This window comes from Copidosoma floridanum, unplaced genomic scaffold (assembly GCF_036245765.1).
Source record: "Copidosoma floridanum isolate Cflo_tuat_1 unplaced genomic scaffold, Cflo_Japanese_pri ptg000004l, whole genome shotgun sequence".
Taxonomy (NCBI): Eukaryota; Metazoa; Arthropoda; class Insecta; order Hymenoptera; family Encyrtidae; genus Copidosoma; species Copidosoma floridanum.
In genome coordinates this window covers 32,879,819-32,899,611 of record NW_028321881.1, presented here as the reverse complement: position 1 = coordinate 32,899,611, position 19,793 = coordinate 32,879,819, and the positions used below count along the sequence as shown (strand labels likewise).

Here is a 19,793-nt window from a genome sequence, read left to right as displayed (position 1 = left end):
AACCCTTAGAGTTAATAAAATTTAAAATATTTCATTAAAAATTGATATTTCGGAGTGAAATTCGGAATTGCACTTCCAGTCTTCTTATAAAATTTCAATAGATTTTTAACGATTACAGTAAAAAACGTAATTTTTAAATGAAATATTTCGAATTTTATCAACTCTAAGGATTCTTTTAACCCCTCGCTGCTAAAAAAAATCAGCAGATTTGTCAGCTGATATAAATCAGCTGACTTCTGATGCCAAATCGTCAGCTGATTTTTTGACTGTGCGAAAACATACAAGTCCCATCAGTGTGAAAAACTACAAGTCCCGAGGGAAAATTTTTTTTTGGCCATCATCAAAACTATGCATACAGAGACTTATACAGTAGAATGAGATAGGTGACACTTGTGAGTTTTAAAAATTTTTCGATAGCCAAAATTACGAGTTCCATGCGCTGAAAAAGTATTGAAAATTTATCGATAGCCAAAATTAAAAGTTCCGTTCGCTGAAAAAGTATTGAAAATTTTTCGATAGCCAAAATTACAAGTTTCGTACGCTGAAAAAGTATAAGTCCCGTCAGTGCGACGAAATACAAGTCCCAACGAAAAAAAATTTTCTTTTGCTATCATCCAAACAATACGTTTTGGGATACTTACAGTACAATGAGATAGGTGAAAATTAAGAGTTTTGGAAAATTTTCGATAGCACAAATTACAAGTTCCGTGCACTGAAAAAAGTTGAAGTCCCGTCAGTGCAAAAAAATACAAGTCCCGAAGAAAAAAAAATTACGCTTACGAACATAAAAAATCTGCGTTTAAGGGCATTTAGAGTAGAATGAAACAGGTGACAATTAAGAGATTTGGAAAATTTTCGGGAGCAAAAATTACAAGTTCGGTCGCTAAAAAAAAAGTTCTATCAGTGCGAAAAATGCGAGTCTAGACGGTAAAATTTTTGTTTTCGCCATTATCGAAACTATGCGTTCTGAGATATTTACAGCATGATAATAGAGGTGAAAATTTAGAGGTTTGAAAAGTTTTCGATGGCAAAAATTACAAGTTCCGTTGGCTGAAAGAAGTTTAAGTCCCGTCAGTGCGAAAAAATACAAGTCCCGAAGAAAAAAAAATTACGTTTACGAACATAAAAAATCTGCGTTTAAGGACATTTAGAGTAGAATGAGACAGGTGACAATTAGAAGATAGTAAAAATTTTAAGTTTCATGCGCTGAAAAAAATTAACTTTTATCATCGCGAAAAAAAACAAGTGCAGGCGAAAATTTTTTTTTGCCAGTATCAAAACTATGCGTTCTGGCACATTTACAGTATAATGAGATGGATAAAAATTAAGAGGTTTAAAAAATTTTCGGTAAAGTTACAAGTTCCATGCGCTGAAAAATGTTTAAGGTAGCTACATCCCAAACAAAAATATTGATGAGATCTTCATGAAACTTACCACACAGCTAAATTATTGCCTATTAAGAACTCGGTTAAATTTTTATAAGGCTAGGGTTCCTACAAAGCAAAATTTGAATGTTCACTGTTTTCATACTTCAACATGAATCCTTACGGAGAAATATATTTTTCTGGGCTTTAATTGCGTATATCCCACAAAAAAATGGTAAACTTTTGACGACATTTTTTTGTGTATTTCAAAAATGGCTAATAATCTTATTTAATTTTATGAAACATCTCGAGGGTCTCACTGAGATAAGAAATAAATTAATAAGTGCAGAAAACGCTGCTAAAAGTTATATTTTAGCACAACTGTGAGAGGGATAGATGACATACCAAACTATAGAATCTGCTGCATTGACAATATCGTGGGATACAACTACCTTAAGTCCCATCAGTGTGACAAAATACAAGTCCGACGGAAACAATTTTTTTTGTTCATCCAAACAATGCGTTTTGGGGCTTTTACAGTCAAATGAAATAAATGAAAATTGAGAGGTTTGGAAAATTTTCGATAGCAAAAATTACAAGCTTCGTGCGCCAAAAAAAAGTTCAAGTCTCTTCAGTGCCAAAAAATACAAGCTCAAAGAAAAAAAAAAATACATTTAAGAACATCAAAAGTCTGTATTTTGAGACTTTTACAATAGAATGTGGTAGGTGAGCATTTTTTAAACCTCTCAATTTTCACCCATCTCATTGTACTGTAAGTATCCCAAAACGTATTGTTTGGATGATAGCAAAAGAAAATTTTTTTTCGTCGGGACTTGTATTTCGTCGCACTGACGGAACTTATACTTTTTCAGCGTACGAAACTTGTAATTTTGGCTATCAATAAATTTTCAATACTTTTTCAGCGCATGGAACTCGTAATTTTGGCTATCGAAAAATTTTTAAAACTCACAAGTGTCACCTATCTCATTCTACTGTATAAGTCTCTGTATGCATAGTTTTGATGATGGCCAAAAAAAAAATTGTCCCTCGGGACTTGTAGTTTTTCACACTGATGGGACTTGTATTTTTTCGCACAGTCAAAAAATCAGCTGACGATATGGCATCAGAAGTCAGCTGATTTATATCAGCTGACAAATCTGCTGATTTTTTTTAGCAGTGAGGGGTTAAAAGAATCCTTAGAGTTGATAAAATTCGAAATATTTCGTTTAAAAATTATGTTTTTTACTGTAATCAATAAAAATCTATTGAAATTTTATAAGACTGGAAGTGTGTCACAGTACACACAATGCATAATGTAAGTATGGTGTAAGGGGTTATAATAATCCTTGAACAGGCCAAAATTAAGGGAATTGTATGAAAAATTAATTATGCAACTAAGTGAACTAGCGTATGTTTGTTTGAATCATGTATACTCGTTTAGAGTAAAAATGATGTAAGAGGGTAGAAAAAATCCTTTAAAAATATTTAAGTATGAAATTAGAATAATAATTTGCAATTTTTAAGTATAGCTTTCATTGACAAATATCAAAAATATAATTCGAAAAGTTTTGTTTGGTTATCTATGTGAAGTCAACGTAAATTACGCTTAGAGTATTTAAAATATGATGACGGAGTACAAACAATCACTGACATTGATAAAAGTGAGAACACTTTTTTCTCATTTAAATATTATTTCTATGATTCTGAAGGATCATAAGCAAAAATTTATTTGTTGGTCTAAGTTAGCCATATATCTATATTATTACATAATATACAGAATTTATTATAAAACAAAGACATGAGGGACGATAATAACCATTGAAGGATTTAAAGGGACCGAATTTCGAATCTATATTTAAGTGTATTGTATTTCTGTACACAGAATATTCATTCAGTACATCCAAGCAGATTTAACCAATACAGGAAAAATTAAAAAGATACATTCGTAAATAACCATCTGTTTTACCAATGCTTCAACTGCATGTATAATAAAAAAAGTTTCTTAAATTTATTGACGTGGAACAGCCATTAAATATATCAAAAACTTGAAAGTTAATAATTCATGAATTTTCGATTTTTGTATACGTACCAACTACACTAGAAAATGGTGTGGAAATTAAAGATTCAAGTAGTTTTTTTTATAATTTGACAAAAAGTAAATTAGGTCTCATTTTTCCAAACAGTTTAAGAGTTGTTAAAGTTATAACTCTGATGGAAGTCAGAAAAATAAATTATTCCACTTGAAAGTTTTCATGACACAAACTTTTTTGGTATGAATTTCTTTTTATAAATAGATCAGCCAAATAAGTGATACTAATGAAGAATTAGCTTCTTAAGTTTTAAAATTACAAGATGAAAAAAGATACTTACATTTTATATAAGTTGGTTTTTAAAGTACACAGCTATATGTGTTATACCTTATTTATTCGTAAAAAATTGTAAAACATATTTTTCGGATCATTCTTCATCATTGCCAACAGAATCAACTTCTGACTCAAACCAACCACTTTCTTCGTCCACGCTATCGTCAGAAATGTCCTTACCCTTTCTTTCTTCTTTAGCGATTTTTAGAAACTTATCATTCATTACATATCTGCTAGAAAAATTTACAAAAATATACATATTTTGTTTGTATTTTCCTATTTAAAGCATGTTTTTTCTATCGTATTTGATACTTTAATCACTTGTGTCTCTTATAGCAAATTGCAAAATCTATCTAATTGAATGTGGCGATAGATTAACCATAATGTCTGTTGGCCAAAACTGCCTTATCACCAAACCTTATACCTTTTTCATTAAGTAAAAAATATATGTTATGTGAATGTTAGATTACGTGGTATAAAAACTTACAGTATTTATTTCGTAATCCTTTCACAATGTCCGTCCAACAATCATTAATAGTAAAGCAATATAAAAAAATAATGTAGTTACATTTGGGCATAATAAAGTTTATTCAGATTATAAATACTGTTCCAGATACTAATGACGATGCTTTTGTAGGCAATTACATATTGTTCAATAAATTTAAATAGAAAAATAAATTATTAAAGCAACTTATTAAAAACTGTCATTGAACATAAATTTGTTGATGTCATAATGATAATAAAGAAGGGTATTTTTCAGCCGTACTCACTTATTTTTCAAGTAATTTTCGGCATCTTTGCTCAATTGTTTCGTCTTATGCTGCTTGATACGATCGCTTATGTAGTACACAGATAATTTGGGATCACCCATACTTAGTACTCTATTAAATGTGTCCTGCAGCTTCGCCTTTCGGCAATTCTGTCTAGCGTGTAATATAAAGTTTTTTTGATAAATTTTGTGCCATTTTTCCTGGGCATCCTCAGAAAAATAAAGTAATGGCAAAGGTAATTTTTTTGCAACTTCACAGCCGTGCATTAATAACTTATGAACACTTGGGCATATACGAACCCATTCATATTTATCGTTGTGTAATTTTTATGTATCTTGGCTCAGTTTATTTAACTTCTCTAGATCAACTTTATTTTTCGAATCAAAAAACGATAAAATTAGTGTAATATTTTCAACTAATTGTTCGTCTATCTCTAGTGACTTTGTGAAATTTTTTTGGTCATCGAAACATGTTCGTGTTGAATTCCCAGTATTAGTGGTTCTACAACCTTGCTTCACTTGATTAACGCAAACACCAAAGCGTTTGTATATTCGTTCTTGAATCACCGTCTTCCTTTTTAAAAATTCTTCTACAAAAAAGCAATTATTATAATACAGAAAATTATATTAATGAAATTATTTATCATTTTTTTTCCATGTACGTATGTATGCTACTTGAATATTTAATAGTTATACTGGAAATGATTCTAAGCCAGCCATACAATAATTGGACGAAATCATACTTTTATGTCGTATTGCGATTATAGCTGAGTAGAAATACGGAATGTAATTAGTTTTATGTATTTCCTAGTGAATTCACGAGAATGAAAATGAATACTACAAACAAATTTCCACAGTACACTTGAGTGATTGAAGTTTCATTTTTTCATTTCTGACAGCACAGAGAAAAATAGATTTGTTAAATATAATACACCATGGCAGGCTAGGATATCTTGTTCTTCCATTTCAGACAAAAAACTACGACTTGACTTAAAAAAGGTGTTTTCACTTATATTCAATCCATGTAAATTTGTTATAAGCTATAGTAATATGAAACAATTTTTTTATCCTCATTTTAATTCAAAGAGCAACTCTTAGTGTAGTAAAAAATGACCATTGTAACGAAAAACTTAGGTTTCAAATGGTTTCTTTTATTTATCTGATAATACATCCGTACCTAAAGATTTACCTTGAATACCATTGTTTTTAAATGAAAAAAACTTTTTATAAAATCTTCCATGTGTGCTATCAGAAAATGCTTTGGGTAGTTGTACTAATATGGATTTTAATGAAATATTTTTTTAATCTCACACCGAATAGTTTGCTTTTTAACAACCATACTATGCACACAAAATGCTAATTCCAACAATATATACCGTACAATCATACAAACCTTTATAAAAGGATCTAACATCCTACATTGGTGGTATAATCGTACTTCTGTGGGCTATATGTACTAAATTTTCAAAATACTTGATCTTACAATGCAGCAAGCCGATTCCGTACTCCGGTGCTACGGTCTTTGGTAGAAACTTACTTATTTTATCTCCAAACTAATGGCTCGAGCAGAAACAAATGGGATGTCTACTTGTTGCTGGATTTCCAACGATCGCATTACGGTATTTTCCATCAAACATTGTCAAAAATACTTCGAACTTTGCTGAGACCTTTTTCTTGTTCAATAGAGTGAAGAAGTGTGTTAAGAGATTTGAAATTTCATTTTTTAATCTTTGAATTTTTTGGTAATTGTCTCTTCATTTTCTTTTTCTATGGTGATTTGAAGCGGCCAACAAAATCTAACACTTTATGGTGTGGGATTCAGCCACAAATTTTCATCTGCGAAAGTATTGATCAACATAGTCTTTCAAGCATAAAATTGAACGGTAACTTTTTAAAACTTAAAAGCCGTCAGTATTAAAAGTTAGATTAGCATTAGCAGTTCACTTTATATTTATTTTGCTTTAAAAAACTTTTTTGTTGCTACATGACATTTCACGTTACGATTTTCAAGTTATTAGCTAACTGTCACTACAAAATGCGTACGGACTCAACTTTTAATTGTATTTTTTTATTTTTTTTTTTTTTATTTTGAAAGCATTATAAATATTATCTACTCTTAGTTACTTAATTGAATAAAAACCCAAAATAAAGTACAAATGGTTTGAATAATTTATTAATCTGCATGAAGTATACACTACATGAAGCCATCAGTATTAACCGATCGAGAAACAATTTTTTAATCTTATAATATTAAGATATACTGAAAAAAAAGTATTATGAAATAAAAATGAATCTTACCACTGGAACCACAGTTTAGCTTTAAAAGTAGTATATTTAATACAAATAATAACAATTCGCTGTTGAATATTTCATATTCAGGGTTATCGCACTTCTAATGTACATTAAAATGGTTAGCAGAGCTGTCAAATCCTCCGGTTACAACTAGCACTAATTTGTCCGGATCCTTTTCTTCACAATCAAGTGCAACCTGCTCACACAGACGCTCAACAGTCTTGTTGAGCAGACTTTGCAAAGGAACTACAGCTTCGTTCTCAGATACAGCGCTATCTTCAGACAAACATTTAAGCATCTTTTTACGGATTTTAACGTACGGCGGATAACTGGAAACATTTCGTGATGTTGTATCTTTAAGTTAATTTTGATGTTTTTTTTTTTACTGTAATCCTTCTCAATGTAAAATGCTGAGGCAGATTCATTTGAATGTTTGACAAGAAAATTTTGTGAAATACCATGACTTACCCTGTTGTTGCGGTCCAATAAAAACCAATAAAATTTTACAATGGGATTTTTCTATTAGTTTCTTATCGGTATTTGCACCCGTAAATCCAAATAAAATCCGAAATGGTCAAAAATAGATTTTCTATATCATTTATTATACCTAGGACATTAGTCCCCCCCGTTTTGGTGTTGCCATCCGGGTGGTAGGACATAAATTTGTCAATTTATTTTTGTTCAATCATGTCCTAGTTATAATAAATGATATAGAAAATCTATTTTTGACCATTTCGGATTTTATTTGGATTTACGGGTGCAAATACCGATAAGAAACTAATAGAAAAATCCCATTGTAAAATCAATGAATTTTTTATTGGTTTTTATTGGACCGCAACAACAGGGTAGGCTAACTGTTTCTTGCAAGTTACTCCGCTTTTCACATAATTGTAAACATAGTTTCAATAAATTAATATCACTCTGCCAGTTTAATAATCTCATTGGCTTGCTCACATAAAACTGTTTTAGAGGCATCAGATACTGCAGTACGTTTTCTGCCACTTTTGGTGCTGTGCAGCCTCTTCAATTTCTTAGGTCCACCACTTTGTACTCCTGAAATACTTTTTTTTTCCTTGGAGTTCTGGGCATTCTATAAATTTAAACACATTTAAAATCCAGTTGTAAAAAATACAACAGTCTTGACGGGAAAAATTATTCGTAACATTATAAATTTAACTATTTTTTAACAAAGTATGTCTTTTTTTAACAGAACTCATATTTTATCCATTGTCGACCTAAGAATCAAATTATTATCAGTGCTCTCATTAGTCAATTAAAAAACGATCGGTATAGAATTATATATGCCTATAGCAATGATGCTTCCCTGTACGTCATGGTCAAGCCTCAAAAGTTGTCCTTGTCTAAGCCAACGAGTATCAATGTATATTTTGTCTCATTTTTATGTGAGTCAATTATTTTGATATTACCCGATGTGGGCGCAGACATGAAGGTAAAAAGTGTTTGTATATAAAAAAAACATTATAAGGATCAAAGAGTAGGTTTCTGAGGACTACGTTAAAGCAAGTCGTGAGTAGTAAGCAATCATAATCAAGCAACAGTAACGATATCACCAAATGACTTCGTGTCAGAAACATATCATACCTGTCTGAAAATGTTATTCACATAAAGAGACTCTACAAACAAGTGTATATTACATACACCATAAAAGTGTCAAGGGGTGCACTTGGTAGCCGACTAATTTGAGAACTTTTTTTCAACCTTGTCTAGAAATCAGCAAAATCTGAATGATTCTAACGTGTCTGTTAAACTGTTGAACTAAAAAGCTAGCTCTCTTTGTTTTGCCTATCGTCACGCAGACTTACATGCGTTGTGTAAAAAATTTATTTACTTATAATTATAATTAACTTGAAATTGACTTCTTGTACGTCCAATCAGAGCGGATATACGAATCTTGAAATCAACGTAAGGATGAAGGTGCTTTGGAGGTTGGAGGTAAGTAACGACAATCCCACTCTCATTTCTGGCCTTGTAAACATAAAGGCTATTAAACGCCATTTTAGTCTGCATACTACTACGGCCTGTATACATTGATAGCAATGCACTTTGGAAAAGTATACCTACTACAACACTTGTTTATACCTGATGGTGTACTTACCTAGGTACATACGCTTTCGAACAACGTGTATTTGCTAGATCTGTGTTTACACATCATACAAACCCTGACCAAGCATGTATATATATATATATATATATATATATATATATATATCACGTTTTCCAAGTATGTGAGATGTACACTGTGCTATTGAGCCTTATTCGCAATCCATGACATTATAATTTACTCATTAACAAAAGCCGTTGTTATAAACTAATGCGTGAATTCTAAAAAACATAAGCTGTATAGACAATTTACATTAACATTGATGTATAACCTATACTACTCTTATTTTTCACTAACTACTTTATACTTAACATATAGTTAATACTGTGTCTTCGAAGAACATACATAAAACGAACTCTTAAGTTTGTAAATAGTTAGTAGAGCTTTACACACAAAAAAAGGTTTGTACGAATTAAAATTAATGTTACATAATTCCATAAATTTTTCAGCTAAGACGTGCATTTTAAAAATAAAACAGCTGTAAAAGCATCTTGTTAAACTACTAATCCTAAAGTGTATATATAAACACATCTAAAATTTTATATCACCGAAAGAAAGGGTTTACAATAGCATTTCTCAGTTAACAATTTTATATGTATGATCGGTGCATCTCAGGGTTGCCGGGTCCAAAATTAGTGAAATCTAAAGTCTAAATTCCGTCTCGAAGTTCGGAATTCGCTGGATGTAATTCCGAATTTTACTCCAAAATATCAATTTTTAATAAAATATTTTAAATTTCATCAACTCTAAGGGTTGTTTTACCCCCTAAAACATACTCACACTATCTATTGTGTGTCCCGTACCACACTTTTTTCTCTTTAATAAATTTCTGGAGATTCATAAAAATTACAGTAAAAAATGTCAATTTTGAGTAATTTTTTTTTTCATTTTATTAATTTTAAGGGTTTTTTTAACATACTTCATCATACTTACACTACCCATTGTGTATCACGTATAACGTTTATTGTCTCTTTTATGAATTTCCAGTAATTAGTAACAATTATAGTAAAAAATGTCGATTTTAAATAATTTTTTTTGTATTTTGTCAACTTTGAGGATTGTTTTCACCCTCTTGAAGGGGACGTTTGGAATCCGAACCACTTTTTATATATTCTGTGTTAAATAAGCTCTTGGACAAAAAAAAGACCTTTAACTTAACTCGTCTTAGATATATTTTATTTCCGGAAAAAAATCCGTTTCGTCCCACTGTGATTAACAAACTTGCGGGAAATAACGAAAGCGCCAATCCCCGCACAACCCGGGACGCTTACTGGTCGGTTTAATTACTATTAATAAATAAAATAATAAGGCAAGCACCAATTCCCACACAATCCGGGTCGCTTACTGAATTTACAATAAATAAAAAAATAAAACAAGTGCCAATCCCCGCACAACCCGGGGTGCTTACTGGTTGATTAAATAATTAGTAATAAATAAAATAATAAGGCAAGCGCCAATCCCCCCACAACTTGCCTTACTATTTTATTTATTGTAAATTCAGTAAGCAACTAGTAAGTGCCTCAGGTCGTGTGGAGATTGGTTCTTGCCTTATTTTTTCATTTATTAATAATAATGAAAGCGACCAGTAAGCGTCCCGGGTTGTGCGGGGATTGGCGGTCGCCTTATTATTTTATTTATTACTAATAATTAAAGCGACCAGTAAACGCCCCGGGTTGTGCGGAGATAGGCGCTTGCCTTATTATTTTGTTTATTAGTAATATTTAAAGCGAACAGTAAGCGTCCCGGGTTGTGCGGGGATTGGCGCTTCCGTTATTTCCCGCAAGTTTGCCAGTCACATTTGGGAGCACCGATAAGAACCTCTGGAATGCCCCCTTCTTCTCTGCCTATTTGCTTCTCTAACACTCTATAGATTGGTGCGTTAGTGATAGTAACAATCATGTTACTGACCGTAACTTTCACTGCGGGAATCCTCTACCCCCAATGCTGGTCGAGGAGCTGGAAGAGGACATGGTGGCGGTTGGCAGCAGCAAAATTCGAGTCATGGCCAGGATCAGCCTAGCAAAAATATGGGTTATGGTCAGAAAAGTAGTTTTTGTACTAAAGTAATGAAAGATTTGAAAGAAAATTTTAGTGTTCAGGTCAATAATATTTGCGATAATAGGATTGCATGGCTATCAGACAGCAGTTGCTTTGATCATATAGTAAGTAATGATGAGTTTCATCATGAATGTATTGATTTAAAAGTACCAGTTAGTGCTGTTGATAAAATGATTGTATGGTGAGGTAGCGAACAATGAAGAGAGCGGATTAACTAATACGTAAGTTTATTTAACATAATGAATAAAGATTAGTATATTCTTACAGTTACTCTCATGACACTGAAAAAGACATGACAAGAGTATGCTTACTTAGCAACGGCCATAGTCCATGTCACGCTGCACTCCTGTACCTATAAAGAAAAGAAAAAAAAGAAAAAGGGGGTGGTACCGTAGCCGCGGGCACTACTCCTCTCGTCCGTTACCTTGTTGTCCCTCATCCTCTGGGTTTCCGCACCTGTATATAAAGAAGGGGGTCTGCGCGGGATTTCTCTCTTTCTAAGGAGAGAGATGATAAAGGGGACACAATCACTTTTAGTTTTAAGGAAATTGTTTAATCAAACTCTACGCACTGTTTTACAAATTAACTCCTCGACTGCGCTACAACAGTTCCGCCTCGCTATACCCAAACTACGAGCGCACGTTCGGGGTCCTGAGACCAGGAGGGGCTGCTGTCCTAACGAGCTCCTGGCAACGTCACACACTCACACTCGCGCACACCCTCTCACCGTCTCTCTGTCCTGTCCCTTCCCTGCCCTACTATCAACACAATCTTACTTTCTTCTTCTCCCTACTGCTCTTCCCTACTCATCCTATTGGATTTTCTTCGCACTCTCTCTGTCTCCCGGTAACCTTACCGTTGCCTCTTTTTGTCTCTGGTCCCGGTCCTCCCTCACTCTCTCCCTTCTTCTCGACTGCGCCCTCCCACCTCTCGTACCCTGGAGGGAAACGCGCGAACACCTTCAATGGCGGCGGTTGGCAGCAGCAACAGTGGCGTTGAGGCCAGGATCAGCGCAGCGACAGGTTATGGTCAGAAAAATAGTTTTTGTACTAATGTAAAATAAAAGATTTGAAAAAAAATTTAAAGGTTGAGGTCAATAATATTTTCGATGGTAGTATTGAATAGCAAAAACTCGTCGCTGTTTCGAAAATTGTTATGATAAAAATAATAGAACGATCCACAGAGCTAGCTGAAAATACTGAGGAACATAAAAAATCTCTTCTTTTCAATATATTACTGGAAAATGGATTTTTATGATTTACTTTTTTAAACAAGTTTCTAATATTCCGTTATTTTATACTTTTAATTTGAGGGAATTTATCATTTAGACGTACAAGATAAAAAATACAACTGTGAATAAAAAAGAAGAAACTATAAAAATAAATAATGAATGTTATTTCGGTTTGTTTACCAGCCTCTCGTCAGTTTCATAGATTGTCACGAGGGCGGCGCACCCAGCGGGTTTACACTGCGGATAAGTGTCCTCCTTGATACCAAAAGCGTACCTGATGTATACGGTAAAAGTACGATAGGTATGCCATATGCCATACGTATCCTCATTTATACCTGAACCGTACTTGTAGCATACATATAAAGTACGTATGCATACTCGCCCCAATTGGGAGTCCAACCCTCAATTTTGTACTACTTACTTGTCTTACGTGTCTTATCTTACATTGTGGTAGAAGCACTGGTGGGTAAACGACGTAAATGAGAGGTTTCTTACTCTGTATGTAAATTATTTGTAAGATACCTAAAAATATCACAATTTCAGAAACCTGTGCACATGCACCCGCAAGCGTTTGACTGATTACAACCAGTGAGCCCAAGGATAGCACCAAACGTAAACATGAAATTCAAATAAGGTCTAACAACACAAGCGCCTATCACCCGATGACCCAGGGCGCTTACTGACCACTCTGTTAAATAATAAATTATTAATAAATAACACAAGCGCCCCGGATCATCAGATAATAGGCACTTGTATTACTGGACCTTGTTTGAATTTTGGGCTTTGCGTTCGGTGCTATTTTTTTGGATCTAGTGCTTTTCCACATCAGAGAGGTTGGGTCCTAGAGAATTCTCAAGTCTTGCCGGAACTATATCTCCACGCTGGTTTCTAGACTGAATAGACCGATAGAAAATCCCCTGAAATAAAAAGTTGATGCTCGAAGGGTCGTTTTTGATATTATACGTAATTCAATGCGTAGATTACGATAAAAACACTTAGAACATTGAAAACTCTCTTGGGAGCCGTAAAAACAGCGTTTAAAACTAATTTTGCTAATATCTCGTAAACGGTAGAAGATCGAACGAAAATAAAAATACCAGCGTGTAGAGCGGAAAATTTCCTACCAATTTGGTATTTTACTTTTGTTCGGTCTCGCTGAAAATTTCGAGGTAAAAATTATTGAAGGTATTTTTTCCTCAATGCTATAGGAGAAAGTGAGACAGGAGATACACTGTATGTCGAAGCCGATCAGCCGGAGAGTCGTGGAGAAGGGGGAGAGGATCAGAGCTATATAGCTATAGCTATATATGTATGCTTGAGGCGTTTTTAGATCGACTGACGGCCGAAATTTGATTTTTGGCTTTTCAGTCAGAAAATTTTATAAGTCCTACGATTGCATTGATAACGGAAAAAAAATTGTTCCCCCCAAATTTTTTTTTTTTACGTTTTCAACAATTCTGTATCAAAGGAACATAATCAATTTTTTTTTTTTTTTTTTTTTTTTTTTTTTTTTAAATTATATTTGCTTATCGCTATAAATTAATTATTTAAAAAATTACCCTGAAATTGTTGCCTGCACGTGTACTATAGCTTACAAAACTGTAATAAAAGAAATAGTATGTAAAACTGTTTTATTTATTAACAAATTAATTTGTATCAAAAATATATGTAACATAAATACACTATATTAATTGGACTTTATTTTATTCAAACGTTACCGTCTAACGAGATTTAAAGTATATATAACGACTCTGACTATATTCATCAGCGTATATATCTATATACATGCGAGGAGCAGCCGACGATCGTTGGAGCACACAACTATACACTTATTCCCGCGCTCTCTGTCTCACTTTCTCCTATAGCATTGAGGAAAAAATACCTTCAATAATTTTTACCTCGAAATTTTCAGCGAGACCGAACAAAAGTAAAATACCAAATCGGTAGGAAATATTCCGCTCTACACGCTGGTATTTTTATTTTGAGACAGAGAGCGCGGGAATAAGTGTAGTTGTGTGCTCCAACGATCGTCGGCTGCTCCTCGCATGTATATAGATATATACGCTGATGAATATAGTCAGAGTCGTTATATATACTTTAAATCTCGTTAGACGGTAACGTTTGAATAAAATAAAGTCCAATTAATATAGTGTATTTATGTTACATATATTTTTGATACAAATTAATTTGTTAATAAATAAAACAGTTTTACATACTATTTCTTTTATTACAGTTTTGTAAGCTATAGTACACGTGTACGCAACAATTTCAGGGTAATTTTTTAAATAATTAATTTATAGCGATAAGCAAATATAATTTAAAAAAAAAAAAAAAAAAAAAAAAAAAAAAAAAAAATTGATTATGTTCCTTTGATACAGAATTGTTGAAAACGTAAAAAAAAAAAATTTGGGGGGAACAATTTTTTTTCCGTTATCAATGCAATCGTAGGACTTAGAAATTTTCTGACTGAAAAGCCAAAAATCAAATTTCGGCCGTCAGTCGATCTAAAAACGCCTCAAGCACACATATATAGCTATAGCTATATAGCTCTGATCCTCTCCCCCTTCTCCACGACTCTCCGGCTGATCGGCTTCGACATACAGTGTATCTCCTGTATCACTTTCTCCTATAGCATTGAGGAAAAAATACCTTCAATAATTTTTACCTCGAAATTTTCAGCGAGACCGAACAAAAGTAAAATACCAAATCGGTAGGAAATTTTCCGCTCTACACGCTGGTATTTTTATTTTCGTTCGATCTTCTACCGTTTACGAGATATTAGCAAAATTAGTTTTAAACGCTGTTTTTACGGCTCCCAAGAGAGTTTTCAATGTTCTAAGTGTTTTTATCGTAATCTACGCATTGAATTACGTATAATATCAAAAACGACCCTTCGAGCATCAACTTTTTATTTCAGGGGATTTTCTATCGGTCTATGAATAGATTACTTTTCAATGCGCAGCATGGGTACTAAGGGCACATTTGTTTTCCTACAAAACGACATTCAACGTCAGAAACTATCCTAGGTAACTTACAGGTATCTTACATGTAAGAAACTAAGTGAGTTTTCTTAGGTAACTTACCTACCCACCACTGGGTAGAAGACTACAGTAGGTAAGTGTATGATGCAATCATGAATGTATATACTTTCTGGTGTGCATTCTGTAACTGAGAGCTGAGAGTGGGTGACGAGCTACGATAGTCGGCTTGAACATTAGATTCTTCGAAAATGCCAGCCGACCAAATTCAGTACTCTGAAAAGTACTGCGACGATAAGTATGAATACAGGTATTTTGGGCCTAATATTAACGTCCGTTTCATGAGATATTTTAATTGCCTGCCTATCTCGTCGAGATAACACCCACTACTCTTTTTCCATCATATGTGATCAGTGGCCCTTTTTATTTTCAGGCACGTCATCTTGCCTCCTGATGTAGCTAGATCTGTTCCCAAGTCACATCTAATGACTGAGACTGAGTGGCGAAACCTTGGTGTCCAGCAGAGTCCGGGCTGGAGCCACTACATGATGCATAGCCCAGGTAACAAAAACCTTATTTTTATTTGTTGCATTCACTAGTTCAGAGTTTTTAGCCGGATTCTCTATATGTTTTAATATGGGTTTGGATTTGTAAAAGGTAACTTGATATAATCGTACCTTCTGTAAGTTTTGACAAAGCTGAATAAGTAACAGTTAAAGCATCATATTGCATTAATAACTATTATTAAAAATGTGTAATGTCAAACTGGATGACTTCTAGATTCTTTTATATTACTATTGGTACATTTTTGCTATCAATGTAGTGACTAAGTGCAACTTACTATGAAAAGAAATTTTTAGTTTCTGAATAGTGTCTCTTTCTATTGTTTCATGTAGAGCCACATGTTCTCTTGTTCCGTAGACCAAGACCAGACTTACCTGTTTGCAACGTGAAGCAGAAGCAGCAGTCTCAAAACATCTGCGTCAAGTAAAATAAACTGGTTCTGCTACTTTTGAATTTTTTTTTACTACTTTTGTTCTTTTGTATTAATCTTTATGAAACATCAACAATCGAGTTAACCTTTACTTTAGATACAAATAGTATTAAAATCAATACGATACTTTTTATTACACTTTCAATTTTAATGATACATTTCATCTCTCATTTTATTATTTAATGCACTAAAGAAAAAAAATTTTAAATTAGAATCTTGTTTTTAGTAAAGTATGTAAGATAAGGTGTATAATAAATTGAAAAAATACTTTATTGTCCATTTTATTTTTTATGCTGTCCTAATAAAAACCCTTAACACTGATTTATTATTATACTTTGTAAACAGTAACATTTTTCTTTTAATTATTAATATTTGAGGCAAAATATTTTGAAATGGCTCACAAGATTTTTAGGCAAAAATATTTTAACTTAGTAATATTTAAACAGTTTAATTACACATTTTTCATTTTTATTACCAATAACTCACAAAAAACAAAATTTTTCTTAGTCATGTTTCCAACTTTTTGAGTCTGACTAGCTTTATAATACCTCAAGTTTCGTTGTGTAACTGATGAAAAAAGTCAGTCAAGATACAGCTAATTCCCAATGTTACTAATGGGATTTGAATTTCCTAATTCAGAGACATAAATTGCAACTATGGCAAATTATTGAAACAAATAAAAACGTACTTATCTCAGGTTCGCAATTATCAAGTTTAGACGTCCACCCTGCCTTAAGAAGGCTCCTTCACGAAAGTCCCCAAACAGAGATATATTATTTCTTGTAAACAAAAGTCTACTGAATTTAATGGTGGTCTAAATTATATTTCGAATGGGTCAAAATTTTGAGAAATCCGAGCTCAAAGTTGTAACTATTAGCACGTGTTCCTATGGGGCAGCGTGAAAAACAATTTGTTTTCGTTTATAATAAACCTAAATTAAATGTCCCAGCAGACTGAATATATACGTTTTGTAGATGAAGTCTTCCTCTGTAATATGCTGTATTAAAAATTGTAGATAAAAGACCATTTTAGCGAGATATTTGTGATGGAAATAAATAAATAGTGTCCGGGAGCTCAGGAGGTCACGTGGGTAGCAAACGTACTTGTTCACGACATATATATACCATATACCTATATATTACATCGCTATACTACACCAACACAGGTGGTCTGGTCTGGTGGTGTATCCTCGCATGCACTAGGCTGGTCAAAACAATAATTAATTTTTCGTACAAAGTTAAACTACACACATAAATATCATTTTTCCCACTTCATACGTTATTAAAAATTTCATAATGATTTTCAGACACATTTGTTTATTGAAAAACAAAACTTTATTTTTTGTTTGTCTTTGACCTCAGCAGTAGTCGTAGGAGCCCCCTTAATAGTAAAAAATTTTCGATCGCTAGACAATCAAATAAATGTACAAGATTTGCAGTTGGTGTCAAATAAGTAAGTTTTTACAAGCGTTGCAGTAAGCAAAATACAAAGAAATTTTTTCCTAGTGTATCACAAAAGCATAAATACTTTACTATAATTTTTAATAATATCGCATGTGATAAACAGGATACTGTGATAAAGGACGTTCGGTAAACCGAATCTCTATAGAGATAGCGTGGAAAAACATATGCGGGGCAAGGGAAAACCAGCGATGAGTAAAGAGTTGACAACGCCGTACTGTACGGGTCTTCAATGTGTAAGTGTTCATGTACACGCATCAGGTGTCCGACTGTCCGCCAGCAATCTCAGAAGTAATAGAATAACTTGGCGGAAAATTCAAATAGGCTATATATGGCATGACGCAAAAACCCAGATAACACTTTTATGCATAATAAATTAATAAAATAAACCCAAGCTATTCAACCCAATGACCCGGGGCGACTACTATCAAATATCTCAAATAATAAATTGTTAAATTTGAATACAAAAGTGCCTTTCACCGAATGACCCGGGGCGCTGACTGGCAAACGTATTAAATAATTAATTATTAAATTATTTAACAAAAGCGCCTTCCACCCGATGACCCAGGGCGCTTACTGACAAATGAATTAAATAATTATTTGTTAAATTTAATAACAAAAGCGCCTTTCACCCAATGACCCGGGGCACTTACAAGAAAATGTATTAAATAATTAATTGCTGAATTTAACAACAAAAGCGCCCTTCACCCAATGACCCGGGGCACTTACTGGCAAATGTATTAAATAATTAATTGCTGAATTTAATAACAAAAGCGCCTTTCACCCAATGACCTGGGGCACTTACTGGCAAATGTATTAAATAATGAATTGCTATATTTAATATCAAAAGCGCCTTTTACCCAATGACCCAGAGCGCTTACTGGTAAATATATTAAATAATAAATTGCTAAATTTAATAACAAAAGCGCATTTCACCCAATGACCCGGGGCTCTTACTGGCAAATATATTAATTAATTAATTGCTAAATTTCATAAGAAAAGCGCCTTTCACCCAATGACCCAGGGCGCTTACTGGCAATCGTATAAAATAATTAATCTCTAAATTTAATAACAAAAGCGCCTTTCACCCAATGACCCGGGGTACTTACTGGCAAATGTATTAAATATGAAATTGCTAAATCTAATAACAAAAACGCCTTTCACCCAATGACCCAGGGCGCTTACTGGCAAACATATTGAATAATTAATGATTAAATTTATAAACAAAAACGCCTTTTATCCAATGACTCGGGGCGCTTACTGGCAAATGTATTAAATAATTAATTAATCAATTTATTAACAAAGGCGCCTTGTAGCGAATGACCCGCTGCACTTACAAGCAAATGTATTAAATAATTAATTGCTCAATTTCATAAAAAAAAAAACGCCTTTTACCCAATGACTCGGGGCGCTTACTGGCAAATGTATTAAATAATTAATTAAAAAATTCATTAACAAAAGTGCCTTTCACCCAATGACCCGAGGCGCTTACTGGCAAATGTATTGAACAATTAATTGTTTAATTCATGAAAAAAAGTGCCTCCCACCAAATGACCCGGGGCGCTTACTGGCAAATGTATTAAATAATTAATTGCTCAATTTAATAAAAAAAACGCCTTTCGACCAATGACCCGGGGTGCTTACTGGCAAATGTATTAAATAATTAATTAATAAACTTATTAAAGAAGTGCCTTTCACCTAATGACCCGCTGCACTTACAAGCAAATGTATTTATTAATTAATTGCTCGATTTAATAAAAAAAACGCCTTTCACCCAATGACTCGGGGCGCTTACTGGCAAATGTATTGAATATTTAATTAATAAATTTATTAACAAAAGCGCCTTTCACCCAATGACCAGGGGCTCTTACAGGCAAGTGTATTAAATAATTAATTAATAAATTTATTAACAAAGGCGCCTCTTACCAAATGACCCGCTGCACTTACAAGCAAATGTATTTATTAATTAATTGCTCGATTTAATAAAAAAAACGCCTTTCACCCAATGACTCGGGGCGCTTACTGGCAAATGTATTGAATATTTAATTAATAAATTTATTAACAAAAGCGCCTTTCACCCAATGACCCAGGGCGCTTACTGGCAAATGTATTGAATAATTAATTGTTGAATTCATTAACTAAAGTGCCTCTCACAAAATGAC

General features: G+C 33.2%; 1 protein-coding gene across 3 annotated transcripts; it reads left to right on the top strand.

Moving 5' to 3' along the window:
* Positions 1-15,343: 15,343 nt before the first annotated feature.
* LOC106641880 (Cyclin-dependent kinase subunit 85A) lies at positions 15,344-16,429 on the top strand. 3 transcript variants are annotated; one of them, XM_089597785.1, is made up of 3 exons: positions 15,344-15,475; positions 15,611-15,738; positions 16,074-16,429. In XM_089597785.1, the coding sequence occupies exons 1-3, from the start codon at positions 15,429-15,431 to the stop codon at positions 16,166-16,168; spliced, it is 270 nt and encodes an 89-aa protein (XP_089453911.1). In that variant the 5' UTR covers positions 15,344-15,428; the 3' UTR covers positions 16,169-16,429. The 3 variants fall into 3 exon arrangements, with proteins under 3 accessions (XP_089453911.1, XP_089453916.1, XP_014211943.2); XM_089597790.1 differs by having other exon boundaries at positions 15,344-15,487; positions 16,099-16,429; XM_014356457.2 differs by having other exon boundaries at positions 15,349-15,487.
* Positions 16,430-19,793: the final 3,364 nt, after the last annotated feature.

Bases quoted from the DNA above. Each gene is read 5' to 3' on its own strand.
- LOC106641880 (XM_014356457.2), top strand. From the start codon at position 15,429: ATGCCAGCCGACCAAATTCAGTACTCTGAAAAGTACTGCGACGATAAG. The intron at 15,488-15,610 runs GTATTTTGGGCC...TTTTATTTTCAG, and splicing joins GACGATAAGTATGAATACAG to GCACGTCATCTTGCCTCCTG. The intron at 15,739-16,073 runs GTAACAAAAACC...TGTTTCATGTAG, and splicing joins CTACATGATGCATAGCCCAG to AGCCACATGTTCTCTTGTTC.